Raw genomic sequence first — 24510 nt, 5'->3', positions numbered from 1 at the left:
CTAATATGGATTACTATCGTGCTGATGATGTTTGTTACCCACCCATATTTTCATAGCTATATATAGGTCATATGTAAATCACACATGAAAAATGTATGTGATGGACCCATTATGAATTTGCTTTTCACCGCGCTTACAAGCACTGCTTGACAGGCGGCCGAAGCAAACAGCAGCAGACGATGAACAAAACGAACAGAGAAATAAGCAGTTTGTGTCCGCTCATAAAAATTTATGACATCTACCATTACGGCCATGCGAAAAAAAAAAAAAGTCGTAAAGAGTCGTGTTTTAATTGCATCATTGTTGCACGGTCGAAACAGTTTCTTCAATTTCAGCGAGATTTCCTGACACTGCCAACGTCGTCTGGCCACAACAGCGCTGTGTTGTCTTTTCTTGTACCACGTGCGCTAGCTTTCTGGCTTTTGATCTTTGTGTGACGCTTCTGAAAGCTTTACAGGTTTACTCCGCACAGCTGAATCCTGTAAAATGTATCTGATGTATTACCTAGACGACCAAGGCAACCGAGTTTACACCCTGAAACCAGTAAGTCCTGCCGGGAAGCCAACGGTTTCGGCGCATCCGTCGCGATTCTCGCCAGACGACAAGTATTCGCGCTACAGGATCATGATCAAGCAACGGTTTGGTCTCCTGCCGACGCAACAGCCCAAGGAGTCGTGCTAAACCACCCATTTTTTTTCCATCGATTGTTTTACCTTTACGGCTGCGCCTTCACTTTTCATTTTTTTTTTAAAATTCATCCTCCTGTGTCAACAATTGTTAAGCCTAATCCGCTATGGCCGGTCTCGAAGAAGTTGGAATTCCAGGGAAGGAGTTCCTTCGAGAAGCTCTGACGAACTGTTCCGATCCTCTCCGTGCTATTGAAGAATTTCAGGAAGAAAATGGCATTTTGTTGCCGTCGCTGCGTCCGATGTTACCGCTTTTGGACCTTCATGGAGTTTGTAGGCTGGAATTTCACACGTCTGTACTCGAGGAACTCAAAGAACGGTTGCTACAACAAATCGAAAACTTAGGCAAACATGAAGGTCGCGAAAAAGAACGGAAGCTGAAAGAAATGCTGCAAAAGAGTTTTCCTGTCATTCGGGTAAGTCGGGTCTCCTTGTCAGCGTTCTGTTGCATCGACAGTGCTTGATAGCATTTCATGACTGTTGAAGGTGCCGTCCTTGCGTCCAGTCGTCATGTGCATTCTGAAAAACATGGATCATGTCGACGACAAGTACTTGAAGCAACTCGTCAGTGACAAGGTGTTATACAAGGAATGTGATGTGCAGGTAATGTCGCTATGCCGAAGGTATTTCAAACTTTCTGTGAAATTCATCCGCAACAAGCTTTAAAAAAAATGCTCTAAGGGAAAATGACATAAAATATTGTGTTTTGTATTATATTATATAAATTATTGTGATTGATGAATAAACACGAGTTAAAATGTTCCAAAAAGTACAGGGGATACTGAAATGAATGTCTGGCTTTGCGAATAAAAGGTTCGTTTCACTCCAACGGCAGGTGAAACGTCAGATCTGGCAAGAACACCAGAGTCTCTTCGGAGACGAAGTCCTTCCCCTTCTTGCCCAGTACGTCGGCGAAAAAGAAGCTGCACTGTGGGACACGAAAGGTGGCCCCGAAACATCGTTTTTCAATCCGTCACCGAAACAGCGTCGCCAGGGACAGGTCCTTCAGCAACTTCTGCTCATGGTGGGCAAGAATGTCGTCCTCTACGACATGGTGCTCCAGTTCTTACGGACCCTCTTCCTGCGAACTCGAAATGTGCACTACTGTACCCTGCGTGTGGAACTTCTCATGGCCCTGCACGACCTGGAAGTGCAGGACATCATTGCAGTCGACCCGTGCCACAAGTTCACGTGGTGTCTCGATGCCTGCATCCGCGAGAAAAATGTTGACACGAAGAGGTCGAGGGAGCTGCAGGGCTTTCTCGACAGCATCAAGAGGGGACAGGAGCAGGTTTTAGGGTTAGCATTGCGTTTGTCGTCGTTACCCCCTCTCAGTTTTATGGTCCTTAGTATATGAAAGGCATATGATCTCGTAAAAGAGAGGTATAACTATAGTTGTACTAATTCCTGGCCTAGTATCAATGGAGATTGAGTTGTGATTTAGTAGCAATTTTAGATAAATCAAGTTTTGCTTTCTTTTACAGGGACCTTTCAATGACACTGTGTGACCCATACGCAATCAACTTCTTGGCTCAATCCGCAATGAAGATCATCAACCATCTCATCAACAACGAAGGTTTGCCCAGGGTAAGAACAGAGCGGCAGTTTATCGTTTAAGAATGAGATTAGTTGCAAGAATAATCAGTTGTTCGGGTATATCCTGCACTGTACCTCGGACGGAAAACAGATGGCGCTAAATAGCAGTAGAGCCTTCAACGTCCTTTCAAATCTCAAATCAAATCTTTCCACGGTCTAGCTAGTTGGCTATCAAGCCATTCCTAGAGTCGATACTTGTACAAACAAACAAAGTCTTGTCTTAAACAAAGCTAGCTGGTACACTCTTCAGGCTACCTTGGTTGAAACATGGTCTTTGTACAATGAGCAATCATCAGTGATGAATCATGATGATGGTATTGAACAGCAAGTCCTGCGACTGGCAAGGGTGCAGGCGAGCTGGACGTGTTGATGGACAAAAAAAAACCTGAGCCAGGGAAGTAGGAAGTCTATGATACACGCGCAATCTAAAAAAAAGGATCTGCTGCGTTTGATATCGCGTGTGTGTCGTCTTCTCTCCTCCCTGTCTCAGGTTTTCCAGTCTGTCAAGTTCAACGGGTTTGGGCAGATATTTTCCCTTCATGTTCATGTCGTTTGTTCATGCTAAAGGACAATCAAGTGCTGGTACTGGTGCTGAGGATGATGGCACTGGGCCTGCAAGCATGGGACATGATCAGCGGGCAGCAGTACAAGGAACCCAAACTAGTGAGTTGATTAGATCCCATTATATGTATATGCGTGTGCTGATTGTTTACATGCACTGCAGTATGTTTACAAGTAACCTACTTCTGTCCTGTAGGACACGCAGCTGATGACAAAATTCATTCCAGCACTCATGTCTCTCATGGTAGATGACCAGGTGAGTTGGCACGATAATTACACTTGCAGTAAAGAAAACCGCTGCCAAAATCTTGGCACAGCATATCTAGTTAAGTGCGGAAATGAAGTTACCTGACAGGCAGGTATTTACCGTATTTGTCCGCATATAATGCGAACCCGCGTATAATGCGAAGTCGCTTTTCAGTGATCTCCCATAAGAAAAACACGATTGAGTGACAAATTTATTGAACACGAATTTATCCGCCCACAAGCGAACAGTGATGCCCGCTGCTGACGCCAAAGGCGAATGTTCGACTCGTTCACGTCGTACTTCCTCGACAGCGTCAATAGCGTCGTTCAACCAACGCACATGTCGGGAGAGCTAACACAACTGTAGAACGCAGCACACGTGGAACGGAGTGACTCACGTTCCTTTGGTGCCTTTGGCGCCTTCTCTCAGGCGTTTCGTTGTCACGTGACGCACTGCTTGCGCTGCCGTAGACCAATCACCGCGGGGCAGGGAAGAACAGATAGGAGAAGGAGCAGGGGAGTAGGTTCATGGTTACGGTGTTTATTTCGTATGAGATAACAGTCCTCATACGAAACAAACATCGTAGCCATGAACCTTCCCTCCTATTCCGGGGTTCCATGTTTTTGGCGTTTATCGCTGTGCAGATACGATGCCCTCGTGTCTGCGTAGCGATAAACTCCGGAAACACGGAACCCTAGAATCACAAAGGTCTGCGATGGCCGTGGGGCTACGGCCCCAAAGTGCCGCGTATAATGCGAATGCGTTTTTAGCAACTAAATTTAGAGGTAGAAAACCTCGCATTATATGCGGACAAATACGGTAACGTATGAGTTATATACATATATACTAATTTAATAAAATTCGATGAACACTTTTTATTTGTTCTGATACCCTTGCCTTTTCCTGCTTGAGCAGTGGAGGGAATTTTGAGCGTGGCTCATGCTTTTAGTTGCTAATACATAATTACGTAAATGCCGTCCATTGTGTGCGGAAGACAATTTTTGCGGAGAGCGGCATCACTGCTTGGTTCTTTTCTTCGGGTGATTGCATTTGCAAAAACTTCAGCCGATCCTTTTGGTATCTTTCAAGTCTCAGTGCCTCAACTTGGAGAATAGTTTTAATAATAATAAATGTTTAATAAAGTAATAATAATAGTTTAATTATAGAAGCGTGTTTGTAAAGTTAGGGTTACCTCGCTGACCCATGTGATTTTCTGCGTCAGGTACGTGCTCTCAATGCTAGACTCCCGCCTGATGATCGAGAGACTGCCATCACCACCATCGAACACTCTGGACCACCTCCGGATGCATATCAAGCCTACATCCAAGAGAATGCCGTGGCTAGCGTTCTGGCCATCTACTACACGTTTCACATATGTGAGTGGACTCATTTTTATTTTTATAGCCTGAAGTTTGCGGGAAATGTTTTTTTTTTCTTCTAAATTCGGGCAGTAAAAATTGGATGAAAACATGTGCTCTAAATTCACGCGAATTCAGTTGAAAAAACTTGCAGTATGCTAAATTTGGGGAGAAATTGTTCTTAGTTACTCAAACTAACTGTACTGGTTTGGTACAAACAGTGATGTAACTGCATTTGCTGCAAAACAAGTTAGTGTGCATTCCTACAGACATCTCAGTGAGGGCAATTTGCTGGATTAAAAGTTGGGTTTTATCTGGGAAGAACCAGGTTATACCCTAAAACATCAGGCTCTCCTTATTTTCTAGTCACTAGTAGGTGCTGAAGGTTACTGGAAGGGTTGGGTGCAACGTTTTACTCTAGCTATTCTCGTGTCCAGCTTACAAACGTCAGGAAATGTAGTGGAATTACTGTATTTACTCGAATCTCACGCACACTTTTCAAATTTTTTTGCTACAATAAGGGGTGCACATTAGAATCAGGGATGACCACAACGGATGGCACGCGGAGGTTGAGGACGCGCAGCGCCCCCACTTTGGTCGCGTTCTCGTGGTGAAAAGCGAAACCACATTGTCCCGTGGTTCTCTCAAAGATAGCCATCGTATCGAAGCACCTGAGTTTCCTGAGTTGTTTGATTTCATCGATACCACTATGTTTGCCATTGGCTGGAGATCTACTTGGCACTTTTTTTTTTCATCAGAAAAGAGCTTAGATATTAAACAAACACAGTAAAATTGGGTTACTATTTCGCGTTTGAGTTTTGATAGCATGATCAGTGGTCCACGAGAAATACAATGACACTATAGCTCCGGAATCAACTGGGACAGATGCGACCGTCCCTTTAAACAGAGTGTTCTTAGGTTGTATGTGACTGCAGTACATTTATTGCACAACACAACGGGGAATATGTCCATCCTGACTCGTCCTTGCACCGTTCCCAGCACGACAGAGGGACCGCATCGGCGTGATGCGCGTTCTGGGCACTCTGGCGGGAGCTGAAGGGCAGCGTGCCTACCAGGACCCGTTCCTTCACACCCTGGTGGGGCACCTTCTTCCCATGGCGGAGGAGTTCTCCCACGAGGACTTCTGCACCGTCGTCTTCGACGAGTTCTTTCTGGGATGTCTCAGCGGCCCCAGCGGCTCATCTACGGGGGGTGGCCCCGTGAGACACCTGCTACGTCTCTTGTGGCACGTCCATCCTAGGCTGCCCCCCGTTCGCCTCCAGGGATTGCTCAAGGCGCTGCAACCACTGGCACAGGTGGGTTGCTCGCAGTGGTGGGCAGAGTACCCCTCGATTATGCATAATGACAACGAGTACCTCTCGGAATTTGTGCACTACAAATAGGGCCCCGTGTTTTAGGGTAAAACCCGTATTACCCCCCCCCCCAAATTTGCATTATCATCGCTTATACCCCTGACACACGTGCACTCTTCAATGATCATTGAAAGCAATCACCATTGAACACGCGCGTTGCGCCATCTAGGGTGTAACGTGTCAAGCTTTCAAGCAGCATTGGATCCAATGCTTTTTGCAAATTCGACACGTTACTTGCTTGGGGGTGCCACACGCATGTTCAATGACCATTGAATTCAATGATCATTGAAAACTGCCTGTGTGGCAGGGGTATTAGTCTGCTCTGCACATTTTGTCCACATTATTTATTTGTTTGTTTTCAGATCTTGAAGTATGCGCACTCCAAAGTGGCCTTCTGCTTTTTTTGCAGGCAAATGAGGGCATGAGGCCCACAATGCAAGCCCTGCAAGAGAAAGCTAGAGACCTCGTGCCTGCCTCCAGTGAGCCGGAAAATTCGGACTCTCCGTTACTGAGTGTGCCTGCTCCAGCATCCATGTGAGACTGTTGGCCCCTGAATGGGACGGTTTCCCTTTTTCTGAAGGAGATTTCATTTACATCTATGGCTCAAAGTGACAATGACGTGCAAGGAAGCAAATGCTACACTGTATAATTTTGGGAGAGACAAGACAGCCGTGAGCTTCCTAAACTGTAAAACGAACGTCCTTGTTTTTTCTTTCTTGCCACACCTGAGCCCCTGCTCTTCAAATTCGGAAAATATCAAATAATGCGCGTTTTCGATAATTGATTTTCGTCTATCAGATGTTGAGCTGCACAATGTGTTTGTTTTGTTTTACATGTTAGACAGTATGCTGTAGTGAAGCATGAATGTCCTATGATTTGAAAACTGTAAAATATGATGCAGTGAATGAACTAGAAGGACTGTCGATGGTGGAAGTTCAACATTTCTTCCCTCTTTCTTCTTTTTTTCTTCTTTCTAGTCTGTACATTATGACCCTGAATACAGTAAAGCAGCGATCTAAATGACGCTTCTTACATTGATGCACGACTGGTTCTCAGAATTTCATCAAAACAAGTTGGTACAGGTTGTGGTATTAGGAGTAGTAGAGTACAGGTGGGAATAGAATGTGCACATGGACATGTTAATATATTGCTGTGGCTGACCACATTCACCTCTGTATAGATGATGATGATGATAATAGTGCTGATATATTAGACACATTTTGCATAAGCAAGTGAAATCATCTACAGCCTTAGTGCTCATCTCATTATGGGCATGGTGACACAAAACCTATACCAAGAACACCAAAGGTGATGGATGCCATCAACATGCTTTACAGCCAAAACAGCCATGACTGTGATTTGAAATAACAAACAATCTACGGTCACATGCGTAACACAGTCCAAGGTGACAGATTTTTGTGTTAGCGATTCCAGCGAATAATACGCCGGTGTTCGGAACACTTGGGCAGTTCCTTTCTGTGTGCTTTCAAATAATATTCCGTAAACATTATTTCACCACGCAGAATTCTACGTGCCCAATGGGGCGAAGTGTCCTAACGAGTTTCGGTGTGACCCTCGTGAGGTCCACTAATAAACTTCCTACACTGTTCACAGGTAGCCCAGGTCATAATAATGCCCACTGTCCTTGCGTTCCCTGTGGAGTTGTGCGTTCCTGACGTTCTCAATTCCACTTCGATCATCCGCTTGCCCCACGGAATCGCACGTCGAATTTGCCGGTGACGACCCAGAGTTGAGCAGCTCCATTGGGCTTCCCACTCCAGGGAGCCTTCTTCTGTACAGGGGATGAGTCCTCGTGAATGTCCTCGGCTGGACTTCACGAGTCGGTGTGACGATCTTTTCGTGGGGCTTGGTGTTGGCGTCTCCTCGAACGTGAGAAAACGTTTGCAGAGGAGTTCGGATGGGCGTGATGCTTCCATTTGAACTGATATCGTTGAATATGCCTGGTTTTAGAGAGTCGAGAGAGGCGGTGTCGAAGGCCGCATTGTCGTGGCAAGCTTCAATGTCCGCCGTGGACGTGGCCACGTCCCTACACAGTGTTTGCAGCGGCTGGTTCTGCATTACGGTCTTTGCACGCTTCTTTCTTGCGAAACAGCACAAGATATTTATCAGAACGATAATGACGATTAATGCAGCAACCCCCGCAACGAGCCAATAAAACCGCGGTTCTGCGAACAGGCCGAGATACGGAGCTTGTCCTGGCGGTTCCTGAGTTTGCAAATCCGTCGGAGGTGGACTAGGAGGCGGAGCCGTCAGGTTCGATGTCGCGACCTCGTTGCTTGCCGTCGTAGAGGACCCTGACATATTGGGAACGTCAACAGTAGCTGTGAAAGATTCCGACACATTGGAAACTTCTGCAGTTGTTTTAGCTGTGGGTGTAGGCCTTAATACGTTGGGAATTACTTGAACGACGTTCGATATCCTGCTTTGGCGGTGCGAATGGCTGACAGTGCGTGCTGCGACGTAGTAGACCGTGTCTGTTGCATCACTCTGAACTTTTGGTAGTTGGACAGTGGCAGATCCAGATTTCTGCGGCGGAGAGCTGAGCGGCAGGTTCCAGCCGGGGAGCTTGGAAAACTGGTCGCTCTTCAGCAGGTCCTGGATACTTGCGGAGTAGCGCAGCTGCGTGAGTGACCCTGGGGCTGCACAAAACGAAACGTTCTCGTTTTTCTAGATGTGCTCGAGCTTTTGGCAAGTGACAGAACAAAGCACTGTTACACTTTAGTCCAAGCGCCACGCGAATTAATTGAGCAATAATTACAGTGTCAGCGGTTTGAACTTTGCGAATTTCCACCATTTTTATGAGGGCTCTATGCACGATACAGCGCAGTCCTGCTAATTCAAAGTCGAAGATTTGCTCGAACTATAAGGAGCTGCTCTGAACGAGGGATTGATGCGTTGACAGCGCACACTAGCTGTGTCGGAGACACGTGACGGCTCGCTAGGCCTTGCTGCACGTTAATAATCTTATTTATACACGGTTGCGTTTGTTTCTTCAGCCATGACTCTATGAGCAGCGTTTGTGATGTAAAGCACAACCCAATCGCGAACCCCACGAATGTGAATATCGACATCCCAATTCGATAAAATATGGAATTACTGTCTTTTTCTTTGATGTGTAGTCAACAAGAAGGGTCTTCATCCCCTTAAAAAGAAAGAGGCTTGCTTGCTTTGCCAACGATAAGTAAGCAGCGTCGTTCTGTGCTGATCACATATGCACACACTATTAACTCCTTCCTTCATTCATGGGGGGTTCATTCCTTGCTCCCCTTTCCTCTGGCAGAGGTATTGCTTTCGTGAGAAATTAGGTTATAAGTACTAAGTAAACTACTATGTAATAAGTAAATTAATAAGCAATTAATAAGTAAAGGTGCCCCTGACATGTCATCAGCGAGCAAGGGGGTGCCGGCCGTGCAATCTCGAATTACTGGGCATTTTCCCCGTATCGAAATACAGATCATCCTTGCCGGGACCTGAGTACGAGCTTGAATTATCCGGAAATTTGAATTACACTGTACTACCATATTGGACGTCACAAATTTTGCCCAGCACTAAGATTAAAACTGCACAAGTATTATGATGGCAGTCTCGGATTTGTTTAAATGTGGTTCTGGTTGAGAATGTCGAGGGAAGTACACACAAGAATGGCTCATGACTGACCTATTTTACAAAAAAAAAGAAAAATAAGGTACTGCAGTTACCGTTCATAGTGCTGAACCCGCGTGGTACTGTCCACAGAAAGGTGACGTTTGGGTAGCTGAGCTCTGTCACTTTCAAATCGTAGATTTTCCTGAGTGGGTAAGCAAGTTTGCTGCTGGTGGGCAAGCTGTCTGACCAGAAAGAACCAACCATCTCTTCCCTGAAGAACTCTCTTTCAGGCACATCCAACTGTTCTTCACTGTCGCTGTCTTTGTGCGTAAAATTAGTGAATGGGACCAGTGTACCAGTCACTTGTATTATGACAGTGTACCACGTTGCAGTCATGACTTCGGGTACAAGGTATGTGGAATATATTCCATCTCCCCTCGTGATATCTGGCTCTGTTGACAAAGAGAACATGCTATTCGGGTAACTTTTTCTCAATGGCATTCTTCAAAGTCATTGTGCCATGACTTGCAAGTAGTACTGATCATACGTAACACTGTTTGCAACTGAGCAGTGTAAGGTTTAGACAGCATCACTTTGTTGTCCGGCTTACCAAGCAGGCCGTCGTCTCGCAGTTCAACAGTCTGCTGCTGCTGCATTGCAAAACCAGATGCATAAACTAGAGCAGTGACTTTGATGTCAGTAATGTTGTGCCCTCCACTGAGAAGTTCTGCAAACAACACTTGCGGGGTGTTATCTGTTAAGGGGCGCACCTGCGAGCAAAACAAGATCAAGACCCTAGATCCAAAGGTATCCATAGATCACCATGTATTGCCCGAGGTTCCTGATAGCCGCACTACATACAGTGAACCCTCGTTAATATGACCCCCGATAATGTGACATACGCGCTTTACGACCATACTCCTTGGGAACAATGCAGTGAAACCTCTGCAAATCCCGTTAATATGACAATTCCGCGTTATGACCAGAATTTCCGGGAACGACCATGGTCATAATAACGAGGGTTCACTGTATATGGAAGTGTACTTAATCATTGTTGCCGTCATTTTTGAGCGAATGATTAGTGCACTGTTGTTACCATGCTCCGGTCAAACCATCCTCGTAATGCGATGTGGATTTCATTGGCTGGATACCTGACACTGGCCATTGCGGAACACTTCAGCCGGCTTTTCGTAGCGGACACGACGTACGACCATGTTGTATGGGACATCTGTAATCCTTAAAATGTTCACTTGTTCGTTTGCGGGGTTAGCATAAGCAATGGAACATATACTGACTGACTGAAGCTTCCTCTGTGTGGCGAACATGGACATCTTCTCACGGTAAGAACGCATTTTCCTCCCGTCAAACGTCACATCTGAATCGGCGATGTTGAAGATGTTGGAGCAGGCGACGATAAATGTCAGAGTTCCGTTCGTTGATGGTTCAACACTGAAGGTACCATTCATGCCATCACCCAGCTCTGTACTGGTTTTCTGGTGTACCTACAGAGACGTGGCAGTAAGTCGCACAGTGGCCCGGGGACACGTGCTTTCCACTTGTACTAAGTGTAATCTCGTTAATTCGAACTGGTGCGCAGGACCATGTGCATTTCTATAGGGGAAACATCGGGTAATTTGAGATAGCGCTGCCGTGTCCGTTACGCGTCTGCACGGAAGCGCGCAGCGCTAGCGTGTGAGGGACACCTTTACCTGAGTGTTTACCTTTAAGTTTGTTTGTTTGTTTACTACAAGTTTCGTTGTTACTTCCAATACTAGAAGTCCATTTCTCATAAACGCGATACTTCTAGAGGGAAGATAAGCAAGGAACGAATCACCATAATGGTGTGCGCAAACGCGACCGGCACGACACGATGCCGCTTGCTCGTCGTCGGCTAAGCCAGCAAGCCTCGCTGTTTTACGGGGATGAAGACCCTTCCTGTTGACATCACAACCAACAAAAAGGCAGCGATTCCATATTTCCTCGAACTCCGAAATTCGAATTAACGAGATTGCACTGTACTACCATATTGGACAGTAAACAAGTTGGCGCGGTTCGCGATTGGTTTGGGCTTAACATCGTTATTTACGTGGTCGTGACTGAAGATACGAACTCGAGCACATGTAACAGATTTATTTTAGGCTCTGAGATGTTTTGACGCTTGCCTATAAATAAATATTCTGGAACGAATGAGCATCTGATATTTCCGCCATTATATTCCGCCGGGAACGCGTGGCAAGGCATAGCGAGCTATGACGCGCCTCGGACGCAGCTAGTATGCGTTGCCAACGCATCAAGCGTTCATTCAGAGCGGCTTCCTTTAGTTCGAACTCCGCTTTATTCGAACACATCGTCGGTCTCCTTCGAGTTCAAATAAACGGCGTCACACTGTATTTGCAAGCTGTATGAAACCCACGATGCACAGAAGGTCAAAGCCGGTCTTGGGGTGGGTCCGACAAGTTCACGCTGTGTCCCCACTGGTCCCCAGTCCCGTCGGTCACATCCAGCGCGCGAGAGCTTTTGGAATATGGGGATAACCCTGTCTGGCGTCCGCAAGGTCATCGCGCCGCGGCGCACACGCATAAGCAGTTGTGAAAAAAGTCCGCTTCAGCTTTTGAAGCAACAGACGACAAGATGGCTGCTTGGCTAGCAGACGCCACACAGGCTGTTCGCAGTGACAGTGTATTTGCATTTAGTGAGTGATGTATTACGAACAAAAATAATTGTACATGTCAGGATTCTTACGTAAATAGCTCGCGTTTCCGTTTCCGCAAAATGTCGTTTGCGAAACTGCGACGACACGTGGCACGTTAAAAATGGGAGCTAGCGTGAGATATGTTAACGTGTTACCTTCGTAATATCTCCGTAAAGTACAGCGGTACTGTGATGAATGTTGTGCAAAGCAAGGTCAATAGACGCTGCCATGGCTTCCTGGTCCAATTGAGAAGGAACAACGAAGAGTTTGGTGTTGGTAGGCGCGTTGCTCAGAACTGTGCCCGGTAGATCGCCCGCGTCGAAAAGCACAAGTGACAGGCGAAGGTACTCTTGGGTCTTTAACTTCTGGATGGCTTCCGTGTTCAGCATACTGCTATCAAGCAACGCTACGATTGTGGTTGGCAGTGCTTTTGGAATCACCTGCGGACATAGAGGTAAAGGACGTATATGCAGACGACGAAATAAGGAAACTGAAGCGGTATCGTCACATAGTTACTCGCCGTCTGGCACCTTCATGACTTCCTGGAAGACATTTTCACTGCTTGAGGCGTTGCAGCGGTGCACTACATTGCTGTCCAAGACTTTGAGGTACTCATGCCACACGTCGCCTGCCTCAAATTCTCGCAGTACCTCAGTGGTCTCGCCATACAAAAGGGCCAACCTCCACGATCTTTGTTCTGCAGCGCTGAAGACGATAAACCGTCGAAACCCTTCGTTTGCGGCCGCCATTATCTTCTGCAGAAATATGAACAACGGCTGTGTGAGAAACAGGTAAACTTTTTCTTTGTATGGTTTTTTAAAGGAGCACTGAAGAAACTTGCAGTTCAAAATCGAAACATCTTAGCGTGGTACGTCACTTCTTATCACGTTCTAGCACAGCGAAGCAACTGGGTCTATGCTGTGTATAAGCGGGATACGTGCACAGGGATCTGCAGCAGAGCGAATGCAGCGCTCACTTTGTGCTTGCGCATGCGCGAACAGCGCTAGTTGCATCGCAGCGTTAACGCAGAATGTAAAAACACGCAGCACCATTGTTTCAAGACCTTCGTGAGAAAGTTTCTAAGCATTGTCTGTCGTGCCACGAAATTGCTCTCGGAAAGGTTCGAAGTCGCAGCTTGGCGACTGTTTATAGTTCTGCAGTTGAGACAGTTTGCAATAGACCTCTACCCGAGAAACGTCACCGTGACGTTGGTAGACAGACTAAAACCGAAACAAATCGGAAGGGGAGGGCAGGGTTCCACGAACGACCGAAGGTCGCGTCCCTTTCAGGGACCATCGTAACCCCCTCAAGACCGCGGCTTTCGGGCTCGACCTTGTTCTCTAGCTTCTAGCGTAGTTCAACTCTACCAAATTGGTGGCGCTGTCGAACACTATGACGTCATTTGTTTACAAACAGGGAGAGGCCTACTCGGATCCATTAAAGGGACTACCGCATCCGGAAACGTGCGTACGGTACGGTACGGTAAGGTTGGGCACCGCTTCACAGCCAACTTGGCCAAGTTTTTCTTCCGCGAGTTTTAAAGATTCGCACTCCCTCTGCAGCTAAGGAAGCCGCAGCGATAGTGACATGATTATGATGTAAGTCATGCACGCAAATGAGAGCTCAGCGCAGGCGATCGTCTCCGAGCTCACCTGTTTCATGTTCGCACCGCAATATCCTCAGTGAAAAGTCCTCGGTATACTACGCCGACTTCCGCTTATCAGTATGAGTTCTGACGCGAGCGTGAAATATGGTGTTATTCATACATGTCCGACTCTAGCCCAGAAGTGACGTCACACAAGCTGATGACGGACTTCCCGCGATCTGCAGACGCGCGCCGTTTGAAACGCGAATGTCGTGGACATGTGGAACACGTGGGTTCACAATAAAAACTTTTTGTGATCAAATGCGTTTAAATGCAGTAGCTTTATAGGGACATCGCTGGCGGTACACGTGGTCCTATAAGGCTACGGACGGACCTACATGTAGCTCGCTCCATAAAGCATCCCAAAGGCAGCAGCTCATTTTGCGAGTTATATTTACATGATAAGAGCCATTTCTTGAATCACACTTTTGTATGAGGTAGATGTAATGGTGTTCCTTCGGCATGACGTAGTTGAAAGTCGTGGGCGGTGTCGTCCGCAGCCTGCCCAACATGCTGCGTGTGCGAAAAAGAGGGGTTAGTGCTCTCATAGTGGTGGGATAGTATAGTGGCTTACGAACTGTGTCATCTTGTAGTCCTCGGACGTCCGGATGACGTCCCACGCGCTTTGACCGTCGCAGATCAGATTGTGCTTCGTTGGCGCCAATGGCATGTGCAGATGGTCGCCAGAGCTGTCGCACAAGAGCTCCACCTAGGGGGGTGACGAGAATACCTCGAATTCAACAGCCCTTCACGTGGTTAACGGGATCTAGGCTAAGATCGTCTGCTTCAGCCCGTCGACGCAGAAGACCTCAAACATAGGCTTCCTATGGCTAAAGAGTGACTGTCTATGCGGCTGATAGTGACTAGTCTTTATAGCTACTGCCGAAAGAAAGCACCTCGTGATTGGCTTACGTCTGGTACGTTGCCTGGATCAGGCCTTGTTTACTCTAGGTTGCGTTGTCTTGTTGACTATGTACTTTGTGCTCTGTGTGCATTACGAGGTCATTTTAACATCATCAGACGTATAGCTACACAGTACGCCTGTCGCTTCATATTTTAACAACATTTTAATTCAACAATCCAACCTGCTTAGCCAAATGCATTGGTCACTAATGCGTGGAGTACAGATCGCCATCATACACAACTCGATAAGCCTGTCCACACTGCGGTCCTTTCTTCGAGAACTTAAGTCGGGGGGTGTCACTCTTGATATGCAACTGGGCGATCAACGAGTTGACAGCAATGAGTACTAAGAACGGCGATAAATATACCTCACGTGATGTGCTGGTGAACAATAGAGAAGACGCTGGTCCAACCCCGTTCTGAAAGATATTCTCGATGCTGACGTCCTCTTCCGTGCATTGCACACCATCACCAGCTGAGTCCAAACGTCTGCAGAAATGACCCGTGAGGTTCAACCTCTCCGCGGGAATAATTCTATACCTTATAGTTGCGTTCGTTGAGTAACATCCCGTTGGCTTCCACACGTGGCCGTCCTTGTAGCACCACTGGGGACTTAGAGCCGTGGCGGTCTCCTCGAAGACCCCGTATCGAACTTGCACCCATCGTCGAATTAGACTTCGAGCCGCAGCCTCTGTATACGATGATTTATGGAAACATACGTTGTCCAATCGGAAATAGAGAGAATAGAATGGTAATCTGTGTGGAGCCGTGAGGCCTGCACTGTGCATCTATTTCGGCGGGCACGCGGCAGGTTTCTCTGTGTGTGTCTATCAAATAATTAGGCCTTATGAGTTATGAGACTCTAGGTCGGTTGGACTTCTGGGCTTTGACATCTTAAATTTATTTCGCTTAGCGTCCTTCGAGGATAAATAGATCCAAGTTTCGCGAGTGTAGTACATAGAAAGGTAATCGAGCTGTGGTTAGCACAACAATGTTGTCAAAAAAAAAAAAAGCCACGCTGAATTTGCTTTCTTCGCGACTCTCCGTGGTCGTGACGTCAATGAATGACTGCCATGACGTCAGTGGTAATCGTGAACCCCCAGTGTCCGTGATCCTCACATGCTGTGAAACTCCTGGAATTTTGAGGGAAGTCGCTGATGCAAAGTGCCCTAGTCCACGTATTCTCGCGGTTTTTCTTATAAATTTATTTTATTACTATCGAAGTACTGAACGTGCGACCTCTATACAGTGTTTTCAGAGGTGTATACAACTCACACGATGAGAGCACGTTTGAAAAAGTGCCGATTTTCCTGCCTCCTTACCAATGTCCGTAGAGAAGACGTCGTCCTCTGGAAGGACAACGTATCCACCGGGTCTCCCGCAGCCTCCGCTTTGACGAGCGTCGGTGCCCGTACCGTTGTTCACGACGACGTCGGCATCGGTGAATAGTTCCCAGGTAGCGTTTCGAAGCAACAGGCTCGGCGGTGTTTGGAATCCCGGAGGTACCACAATCCTGAACTCTCCAAAGTACCACAGCCCGTTCGTTGCCTTGAAGAGTGCCTTCGATGCGCTTCTCAAAAGCGCCTGCATTATCGTGAACTGTCTTTGTTCTTTCGCGGTTTTGAAGAACATGTATAATCGGTGAACATGCATAGCATTCAACGCCACACTCGTTTTCTAGAGTAAGTCGATTCGTTTTTGCCGTGCGCATCCGTGTATTTTTTGCTTATTTTTCTATATATGTGAGCAAATACATATTTAGTTTATACAACTTATTTATCCATATGCGAATAATGGATGAAATTACCCGCGAAGGTTCAAACATAATCTCAGAAAGACGCTCTGTTTGTCACTATAAGCACAATAAAGATTCAAATTGTATTGTGAACGTCAAGCCGAAGGGAATGCATGCTTTCAACATAACATCACATTAAGAGAAGAGTTAGTTGAACACAAATAGCCAACACTTTATTACGCTAGAGTTATTTCAAGCAATAAGGGAAAATGCAATATTCGATCTCCAAAGCTAAACAATTTTAAATTTCGAATTATTATTGGCAAATAATTTCCCTGATATTGAGACATATACAAGTGTGAAACCAAGTTGATTCATACGCGCGGTTGAACTGACCTCGAGGCGATTGAAGAACTCTCCAACGTCCGTTGGTTGAACATCGCCGGCCACTGTGACGACGACGTCTTTATAAGCGTTCTTTTCCAACGTAACTTCCGACTTCACCGCACGAAGTGACACGATGATCAGCACTGAACACAAAACTCCAATACTCGCCGAGTAATACATAACGAATAACTTTACACGTGAAGACGTAGACGTTCACCTACATCGTAATAACAGGTACGTATATGGGCTCGCACTTCGGAACATGACTATACAGCCTTATCAGTTGTTTGTGTACGGCGCTCCTTTCCGTCAAAGTGTCGCCGCATTTTTCTGTATACAAAAAGTATCCGTGTAGACGACTGATATTGCTCAGTGTATGCAAGAATTATAAGGTAAGACGTTGGGATCACGTGACTCAGGCGGCGCTGTTGACAGTTACAGATAGGCCGACTTTCAGGGGGCTGAAGTGTGGAGAGTGCGGCGTTATCATTCGAATATATGATAAGCGTTACGAAATATTTGCATTTGGCCTCTCCGTTTCTCGGCCGTTGTCGACGGAAAGTTTTGTCCATTTTGTGGTCAATTCAATTCAATTCAATTTTATTAGTAGTAATGCCATACACAGTATACAATGGGGGCCCCGTAGTATAGCTAGAGGTGGGGCCTCCCGGGTCGGCCAGATCCCGAGCAACGGGTTACTCAGCTATATCCGGTTTCGTCACATCCGCACTGCGACGGTGGCGAGTGCCCTCATTGGCCTGCACGTCGAAGTTCACGTGGTTTTAGCAGACGCCGGAACCCGAAGACGGGCGACCACGATGCCCCTAGCGTGTGATCCAAGCGACCGCTAGATTCCTGGCACTCATGTTCGGGCGGCAACGGTCACGTGATTCAACCCGGGCGCCGACCTAGCAATTTCCGAGCGCTAGGCCGTGTTGCCATTAGTACCGCGTTACAAATCTGGCCACAAAGGGATGTACGAGCGATGCACGAAAAGTGGGTAGAAGAGAGCAGGAAATCGCCCTCAGCATGGTGCTGGAGCTCCCCTCAACAAGTCGAACACAGCAATACGACGACACAACATTTTATTATAACGGACATCCCGGCTTTTTCCTCAGGTGAAAGTTTTGAGGAACTTGGAAACTGTCTTGAGGCGAGCGAAACTCTTCCCGCACAGTCCCTTAGCGTCCTCGTGCTCCAGGTTGAACGCCGCGAAGCCCACGTGAACACCACCGTATTGCAGCTCTCGTAGTACGTCCTCCATCTGGACACATACACAAGGTATACGTGTCAGTGTATCTCTCTTGTGTGCATTATACTGTACTCACCTTGAACTCGATCACTTCGGAAGTCTCAAAGGTGTCCACTAGACTTTCGTGCGTGTTATAGCGGTACAAGCCGATCTGAAACTCGTCCTCGATGTCTTCGCTGAATCCGCTAGAGTTACAATACTGTAAAAGGCGGAGCACGCTATTATTCCCAGGACTCCCTCGAACTTGCTTGCGCAGACATCCACGAAATATTGCGTTAGCGCTCTGTGTCTCTGTTGTTTCAATATCGGAAGTTCTGACTTGGCTAACGTCGAGTGCCGCTTAAGAAGAAAACAAGATTGACGTACCACTGTAAAGGGCATAGACGTCATGTTGCTGCACGGCTTTCGGATCTGCTCCAGGTCCGCTCCTTTCATGTTGAAGCGAAGAAGGCTTAACGTGAGCGAGATGACAACGTGAAATCCGTCTCGGTCGTAGATAGGAGGTGACAGAGTCCGTACCGCATCGTCCTGTACACGAAGAAGAAAAGGAACCTCACATGTGATTGCACCATTTCATCCATTGGTTACGTGGACTGTGAAAGCATCTGGCAGAACGATGTGCTATCCTGGACCGTACATATAGGAGCCCAAAAGTTTTGTATATAGTTGAACCGTTGTACAGGAAAGGCGTATGTCCCGTTTCAGCACTTTTCCCAAACACATGTCCCTCCCTGGCTCTATGTGTGTACTCGAGTTCAGTTCTTAAGTAGTCGCTATAGACCGAAGCTAAAACACGACGGGAGATGTCGCTGAATGTGCTGTGTCGATTTCCATGACGTCATTTTCCTCTAATATCTCGCGATGACACTTACGAGAGAGTCTTGGTCATCAGCCCCAGGATAGTATCTGTTCGAAGGAAATACGCTAAGACAGTTCCTCGTCACCTTGGATACGTGCGTCTGGTAGATGAAGATGTCGATATATCTGCAACGAAGGGTATTGTACCATTTCTAATTAATCGTCGGAGCTACACCCGGGAACTACGCGGAAGTCACGTGACAGTTTCGAGTTTTTTTTTTTGTTTTTTTTTTTTGTTTTTTTGTCGGCTTGGCCATAAACGAACCATGGACGTTTCCATTGCAGACTGTGCACGCGAAGGACATTCTTACTTGACAACTTGTCGGATCTTGTCTCGAAAGGTGTCCCTGTGTGAGTAGATCATGTTGAGAACACGCACTCCAAAGAGGAGGAAAGTGGATGCATCTTGAGGAACCTGCATCTTCTGTAGCGTTGCCTTGAAATACTGCAAACACGCCATGAAAATGATGCCACGCAGTTAGGTCTAAGCGAGTGGTTCTGTTCTCTTCCCATTTTCAGTACTCGGCGCGAGCGTTATGAAATCCTCAACACAGAGTAGAAGCGGCCACTCGCAACATGATGCTTTTGCTTCAGGCATGGAACAACGAACCTCTCACACAAGGCACCTTCTCTGTACGACACCAGTGCCTCGTAGAGAAGCTCGCTTTCCTCGCTTCCCTCCTTCTACTCACCTTGTAGAACTCCAAGTAGTCATTCATGGTGTCAATGTAATCGATGGCTGTGATGTGAACGTCCAAGAGGCCATATCCCACAACACGGAACTCCCGAATAAGGCGTTGTACCTCCTCGCGAAACTTCGGGGCGTCGTCGCCCATTACACCAGTTCCTGCTGCGAGGACGTCTGATGGTACCATGCCGATCCCCCACCTGGAAGTCCTGCTATTTCGAGCTTGCTCCTTGAAAACGTTGAAGCCTGCCGTGAGTAGAGCACGTGGTCGTTAGAAGGTGATGAAAATGGGAAGGTGCGAACAGACCAGTTCCGTTGTGCCGTAGGAGACCCCTCTTGTAGCCTACTGGAGCGTAGATGACGTAATTGCAGAGCCCCGGCGGTGGGTAGCGGTCCGCTTTAGCGATGCCATTGGCGACACACACTAATATCCGTGGCTGTTCAGCTGCGAGAGTTTGGAAAACGAAGGAAATATACAATAACGGAAAGGATTTCCATGTAATATTCAGTGTCTTTCAGGGCAGGTCCCCTGAAACGCAGCACCGCAAGCCTATCATGTGTCGCCAACGCCTGGCGTCTCCTGTACCAAGTACTTTCGTATAATGAGGCGCATACGTTTCTGTAGGGAGTTTACCACATGTCTAAGCTTTGTCTGTCACGCCAAGTGCCCATCTTTAGTCACCACAATCTATCATAGCTTATTCCCAAACCTTTTCTTTTTTCCCCCACAGACACGTAGCATAAAGAGTAGGGCCTCTGTCATGTGTTAAACGCCACAACGCCATTTGAGAAAGCGTATTCTAAAACACAGATCATCATGTCCGGAAACAACATCGGGATATGAAACACCAATCGCTTAAATTTCACGTCAGTAACTCAGCTGAAACAGATACCTTATCCCAGTAACCCATATCTTCTCTTCCTAAAGACCTACCACTCTTTGAGGTCTTCTTTCTTGTGGAAGCACCGTCCGAACTTGACTCTTCCGTCGTTTGGTTCCCGCCTTCTTCATGCGTTTCCAACGTCGAGTTCATGGTGGAGTTTCGCAGCGCCGTGGTGGTGGTGGTGGTGGTTGTGATAGGTGGCTTTGAAGACCTGCGTGACGTACGATGGGTCCTTCTGGTGGCGTGCTGCTTGGTGGTTCTGGTGGCGTGCTGCTCGTGTCGTCCACCCTTCAACGTATGCGACGGGAAGGAGTCGTCGTCGGAGTCCAGCAATGTCACAGGGGAGTCTTCCTCTTTACCTGCAGCCAGCATTCAAAAGGATGACGTCACAGCAGATCGTGTCTGCATGTAGTTACCCTGGAGTCGTTTGTGTTGGAGGACCCTCGGCTTGTGCTTCAGTGGTGTCGATGTCTTGACTGGAGCAGTATAACCTGCTAAACGAGGCAGAGCACATCAACGCCATCAAGAGAATGAAAAGCTTCGTCGCTTGATCGACGTGACATAGTCATTAAAGGGACGGTCCCATCCGGAAACTCATCTATGAAGCCGATACCAATATGTTCGGCATGGGCCGATATTAGACATTAAAGAAAGGAATTTTAAAGATAAACTCTCCTTCCGCAGCCGCAGAGGCTACGGTGGCATGACGTCACTTTCTAACCGGAGGGGTGAGAGGGTAGCGCTCAGAGGAGAAAGGGTGCCGCCGTATAGTCAAGGCATTCTTTCTCTCAAAGTCGTGCTCTGATTGGTGGTGTAAGGAATGACGTTTAGGCCTTTTTCCAGAGAGGGAATTCCGACATACTCTCAACATCCGGCGCTGCTCTTGTCATGTATTTAATCGAATAACAGTCAAAATACGCCACCATTTCGCGTGGGATTTTCGACACCGTGGTTAGTGGTATACGAGGAATAAAATGACACGAATTTCGAAATAGATCGACCCCGCCGCCACCGAACGAATGCGACCATCCCTTTAAGGCGGACTCATACGATCTAGGTAATGTTCGCTTCCGGAAAGAGTTGGCTGCACCGTCGCAAAACTGTTTTCTTCGCATTGCTTTCTTCGCGCTTTAAGGAGGTAATGTAATCGCCGCGAGCGTACAGAAACATGCTAGCAAACGACAAGGCCATTATTTTCATTCGTAGGGATCTGGAAAACTGCAGTAAGCTTGTCGAATTTGTTGATTGCAATCGACTCCTGGACTGTTACTGTAGGGAATGAAATAACTTTGGCGTAAATATCGCGAGCGGGCGGTCTCGAGAGAAGAGATTTTGTTGCATCCCCCATAGACTCCCATGTATTGAAAATTTGGCAAACTTTAATTCGCCAAAAACCACTGGATCGCGTCAGGCGTTCAAAAATATGTCATTCCCTAGATAAACTAGAGGGGAACACGCCTGTACCTGTTCCGTGTAGAAATTTAGCGAGGTTTACGAGAACCCTGCGAAAAGCGTTCTTCTATCACAGCGTGCTTTCTGCGGCAGCAGTTATGGAGCCATGCCGCCGCCAGCCGCGTGGGTAGACACACAGAAAGCCTGTGTTTGCAACTGTGTGCGGCGATTGGCTGAAGTGTACGAATCTACATGCCCAAAGTAGTGAGAGACGGCATTATAGCAGGCTTTCTGTATGCAGGTGGCGTTGACATCACTGACATAAGTGCTGTCTGCGAACGTGTCAGTACTCACGATGACCGTTGTGTGTCGTTGCTACCGGAAATTCTGCGTAAGAACATCGACTTAAATTACGTCGCAAGGAAGCGCCTCCTATTAACAAGATATGTATGATTTCTTACCGAGAGATGGTTCGGCTATAAGACAAGAAAGTCACTTAGAACTGTAGGCATTCCGATGCATAGTAATCAAAGTAAGATACTCACTGTTTTCGTATCGTTCGTCTGTAAGAAATGCAATTAAGAAAAAAAGTGACAACTACCTGACAACGTTATCGAAGCAACCGAATTCCGTACCTATCTTGGTCAAGTAGTACACAACGGCAACAATGCACGATAAAAGCACTATTGAAATCATGGCACTGCAGCAAATTTTCCTCGAGTTCTTCCCCCTGGAAAGCAAATCGACAGAACAGAGTTTTTTCAAGGAATAATTCATCACATTACAATGCAGGTAGTCAGTGAGAAACGCCGTATAGTCAGCAAGAGAGAAAGAGGTAAAGAGGTTGTGACACCGATAATTGTGGTTCATAAAGATCGTGCTCCCATTGCATTACATTAAGTATTAAAGAGAGGACAATCTTTGTATGCCGTAGTTTTTCGAAGTACGGACCCTTCGAACTCTCAGAGGAGCGAGCGCTTCAGCTGTGCTCATTGGTCCTGGTAAGAACGCGGCCTCGGCGGTGGAGATGCTTCCCGTGATGTGAACACAAGGGGAGTTTCGGTATTCGCGAAGCCGACCCTCTGCGTGTTTATCAGCCAGTTAACTGTGATCAGGTTCGCATCGATGCAAATACCCAACCGTAAAGATGTTTTCGACATATCTTGGGGTGAAGTCTCGCGACCTTTTCAGCACTACAAAATGCACCGCTCATGATAAATAGTTCCGCTTATAGCGATGTCTTATCGCCTGTCTGCCTCCTATTCCCAACAACACCGCATATCCTCTGGATGTACGAATAATGTCCTAACGGATTCGTACGTCCGACGGATATTCTGAGGATATCCTTCGGACGTACGAATTCCTTTGGACAATATTCTTACATTCAGAGGATATTCGGTGTTGTTGGGGATCTTTCATATTGGTGTCTGCGCGTTTACCCCCTATAAACAGTATCCCGCACTTGCAACAGTTTTTTTTTTAGAATATAGCCACGACCTATACTTGCAAGGGGAAAAAAACTTCGCAGTGCAGCGACTCGTCCCCAGCAACAGCAAAACGGAGAGCGTGGAGTCCAAGCACTTTTTCGAACGTCTTCGAGACGTTGCGGTCTGTTCACAATATATACACTCGTCACAAGGACGTGGCGTTTTACACACATCCGATTCCTCGAACCGGGACCGCAGCGATTCTGGGATTGGTCACTCTGCCTCGCTCACGGTCCTCGATGCGAGCGCAGCAGGACATTTGGATGTCATTTGGAAGTTTATGGGAGGGAGCGGCGCGCCACAGGGAAAACAGTCTCCTTCCTCACATACTACTACAGGCAACAAAATTATATGGCCCGGTTCACATACTTACCGGTCGGCAGTGTCCCTTGGGCGAACGACTGCAAGTGTTAGACTCCAGTCAGACACGACCCCAATACAACTTATGCGTCCTGAGCATCCAACACTTACTATTTTCTGGTGCGCTCGGCTCGTCCTTGTCCGAGAAACCAGCGGCCACTGGAAAGTGTAAAAAGTAAAAAGAAAAAAAAAAAAAAGCCACTTCAGAGTGTCGTTACGAAAAACGTTCAACCCGCCCTAAGGAAAGGGTGTCTCCATGTAAACCTACCGTACGTCGACGTCGGGAAGTCTGTAAAGGAGGGGACTGTACACGTTACATATGTTGTGCCTGAATTCGCTCGGGTAGGGTAGATATCAGACGCTATGTATGTAGTTCGGGTGTTCCCGGATGAAACTCGCTCTTATCGCGCAGCACCCGCGTTATGGGTATGTGGGAAAACTGCTGGTTTATTGTGCGAACATTGAATAGACCATTTTAGAAAAGCAAGCGCCACCTGTAGTACGCAAGGGCTCATGGGAACTTAGAGCGCCTTCAAGCATTACGATACGGCCAGAGGTGGAGGTAGAAGAAGAACAACAACATTCCCGGTGTGCGCAGCATCAGCGTCAGCCGATATAAACCATATCCGAAGCAGACGACGGAGCAGTGTCCCTCAAAGTTCCCATGCTGCCTTGCGCCACGCGCTTGGTGGCGCGCGCATCTTTTTAAAATCGTCTATTGGAGCGTACAGAGGCAGGGGCAAGTTTTAATACCTGTGTAGACATATCGTGGCAATGTAACGAAGGATACAGCACAGAAG

General features: G+C 47.1%; 4 protein-coding genes and 1 long non-coding RNA gene across 5 annotated transcripts; 1 reads left to right on the top strand and 4 right to left on the bottom strand.

The window, feature by feature from the left end:
• The first annotated feature begins 695 nt into the window (after positions 1–695).
• LOC135368878 (negative elongation factor B-like) lies at positions 696–6859 on the top strand. Its single transcript, XM_064602425.1, has 9 exons — positions 696–1102; positions 1173–1289; positions 1522–1985; positions 2171–2273; positions 2850–2945; positions 3040–3099; positions 4313–4466; positions 5448–5764; positions 6231–6859. The coding sequence occupies exons 1-9, from the start codon at positions 794–796 to the stop codon at positions 6357–6359; spliced, it is 1749 nt and encodes a 582-aa protein (XP_064458495.1). The 5' UTR covers positions 696–793; the 3' UTR covers positions 6360–6859.
• A 5187-nt stretch (positions 6860–12046) lies between these two features.
• LOC135367962 (uncharacterized) lies at positions 12047–14279 on the bottom strand. Its single transcript, XM_064601052.1, has 3 exons — positions 14163–14279; positions 12650–12874; positions 12047–12559 (listed from the first exon to the last, which is right to left on the bottom strand). The coding sequence occupies exons 1-3, from the start codon at positions 14274–14276 to the stop codon at positions 12263–12265; spliced, it is 636 nt and encodes a 211-aa protein (XP_064457122.1). The 5' UTR covers positions 14277–14279; the 3' UTR covers positions 12047–12262.
• A 15-nt stretch (positions 14280–14294) lies between these two features.
• On the bottom strand, positions 14295–17053 carry LOC135367961 (calcium-activated chloride channel regulator 1-like). Its single transcript, XM_064601051.1, has 5 exons — positions 16799–17053; positions 15990–16251; positions 15208–15358; positions 15036–15156; positions 14295–14473 (listed from the first exon to the last, which is right to left on the bottom strand). Exons 1-5 carry the CDS (start codon positions 16967–16969, stop codon positions 14309–14311), a joined length of 870 nt encoding a protein of 289 aa, XP_064457121.1. The 5' UTR covers positions 16970–17053; the 3' UTR covers positions 14295–14308.
• Positions 17054–17857: 804 nt separating this feature from the next.
• Positions 17858–18283, bottom strand: LOC135367959 (uncharacterized). Its single transcript, XR_010414599.1, has 2 exons — positions 18118–18283; positions 17858–18053 (listed from the first exon to the last, which is right to left on the bottom strand). It is a non-coding gene; the product is annotated as an uncharacterized LOC135367959 (long non-coding RNA).
• A 57-nt stretch (positions 18284–18340) lies between these two features.
• On the bottom strand, positions 18341–24010 carry LOC135369480 (uncharacterized). Its single transcript, XM_064603065.1, has 15 exons — positions 23979–24010; positions 23822–23869; positions 23724–23751; positions 22499–22593; positions 22409–22426; positions 22325–22339; positions 22218–22250; positions 20888–20962; positions 20522–20830; positions 19895–20032; positions 19592–19833; positions 19211–19344; positions 18914–19025; positions 18408–18569; positions 18341–18364 (listed from the first exon to the last, which is right to left on the bottom strand). The coding sequence occupies exons 4-15, from the start codon at positions 22557–22559 to the stop codon at positions 18341–18343; spliced, it is 1323 nt and encodes a 440-aa protein (XP_064459135.1). The 5' UTR covers positions 22560–22593; positions 23724–23751; positions 23822–23869; positions 23979–24010.
• Between the last annotated feature and the right edge of the window lie 500 nt (positions 24011–24510).

The sequence above is a fragment of the Ornithodoros turicata genome, chromosome 9, assembly GCF_037126465.1.
Source record: "Ornithodoros turicata isolate Travis chromosome 9, ASM3712646v1, whole genome shotgun sequence".
Classification (NCBI taxonomy): Eukaryota; Metazoa; Arthropoda; class Arachnida; order Ixodida; family Argasidae; genus Ornithodoros; species Ornithodoros turicata.
Note: the sequence above shows the minus strand (reverse complement) of the source record. Positions and strands in the feature narration are given on the sequence as shown.

What these genes read in the sequence shown, in the direction of transcription:
- LOC135368878 (XM_064602425.1), top strand. Translation starts at nt 794, where the DNA reads ATGGCCGGTCTCGAAGAAGTTGGAATTCCAGGGAAGGAGTTCCTTCGA. An exon ending in ACAAGGAATGTGATGTGCAG is followed by an intron (nt 1,290 to 1,521) that starts GTAATGTCGCTA and finishes CTCCAACGGCAG; the next exon opens with GTGAAACGTCAGATCTGGCA. An exon ending in GGACAGGAGCAGGTTTTAGG is followed by an intron (nt 1,986 to 2,170) that starts GTTAGCATTGCG and finishes TTTCTTTTACAG; the next exon opens with GGACCTTTCAATGACACTGT.
- LOC135367962 (XM_064601052.1), bottom strand. Translation starts at nt 14,276, where the DNA reads ATGTTGGGCAGGCTGCGGACGACACCGCCCACGACTTTCAACTACGTC. An exon ending in CAAGAAATGGCTCTTATCAT is followed by an intron (nt 12,875 to 14,162) that starts GTAAATATAACT and finishes ATATTTCTGCAG; the next exon opens with AAGATAATGGCGGCCGCAAA. An exon ending in TCTTCCAGGAAGTCATGAAG is followed by an intron (nt 12,560 to 12,649) that starts GTGCCAGACGGC and finishes CTATGTCCGCAG; the next exon opens with GTGATTCCAAAAGCACTGCC.
- LOC135367961 (XM_064601051.1), bottom strand. Translation starts at nt 16,969, where the DNA reads ATGTATTACTCGGCGAGTATTGGAGTTTTGTGTTCAGTGCTGATCATC. An exon ending in AGTTCTTCAATCGCCTCGAG is followed by an intron (nt 16,252 to 16,798) that starts GTCAGTTCAACC and finishes ACGATAATGCAG; the next exon opens with GCGCTTTTGAGAAGCGCATC. An exon ending in CGTCTTCTCTACGGACATTG is followed by an intron (nt 15,359 to 15,989) that starts GTAAGGAGGCAG and finishes CATCGTATACAG; the next exon opens with AGGCTGCGGCTCGAAGTCTA.
- LOC135369480 (XM_064603065.1), bottom strand. Translation starts at nt 22,559, where the DNA reads ATGATTTCAATAGTGCTTTTATCGTGCATTGTTGCCGTTGTGTACTAC. An exon ending in CCAACACAAACGACTCCAGG is followed by an intron (nt 20,831 to 20,887) that starts GTAACTACATGC and finishes TGCTGGCTGCAG; the next exon opens with GTAAAGAGGAAGACTCCCCT. An exon ending in ACTACTTGGAGTTCTACAAG is followed by an intron (nt 19,345 to 19,591) that starts GTGAGTAGAAGG and finishes GCGTGTTTGCAG; the next exon opens with TATTTCAAGGCAACGCTACA.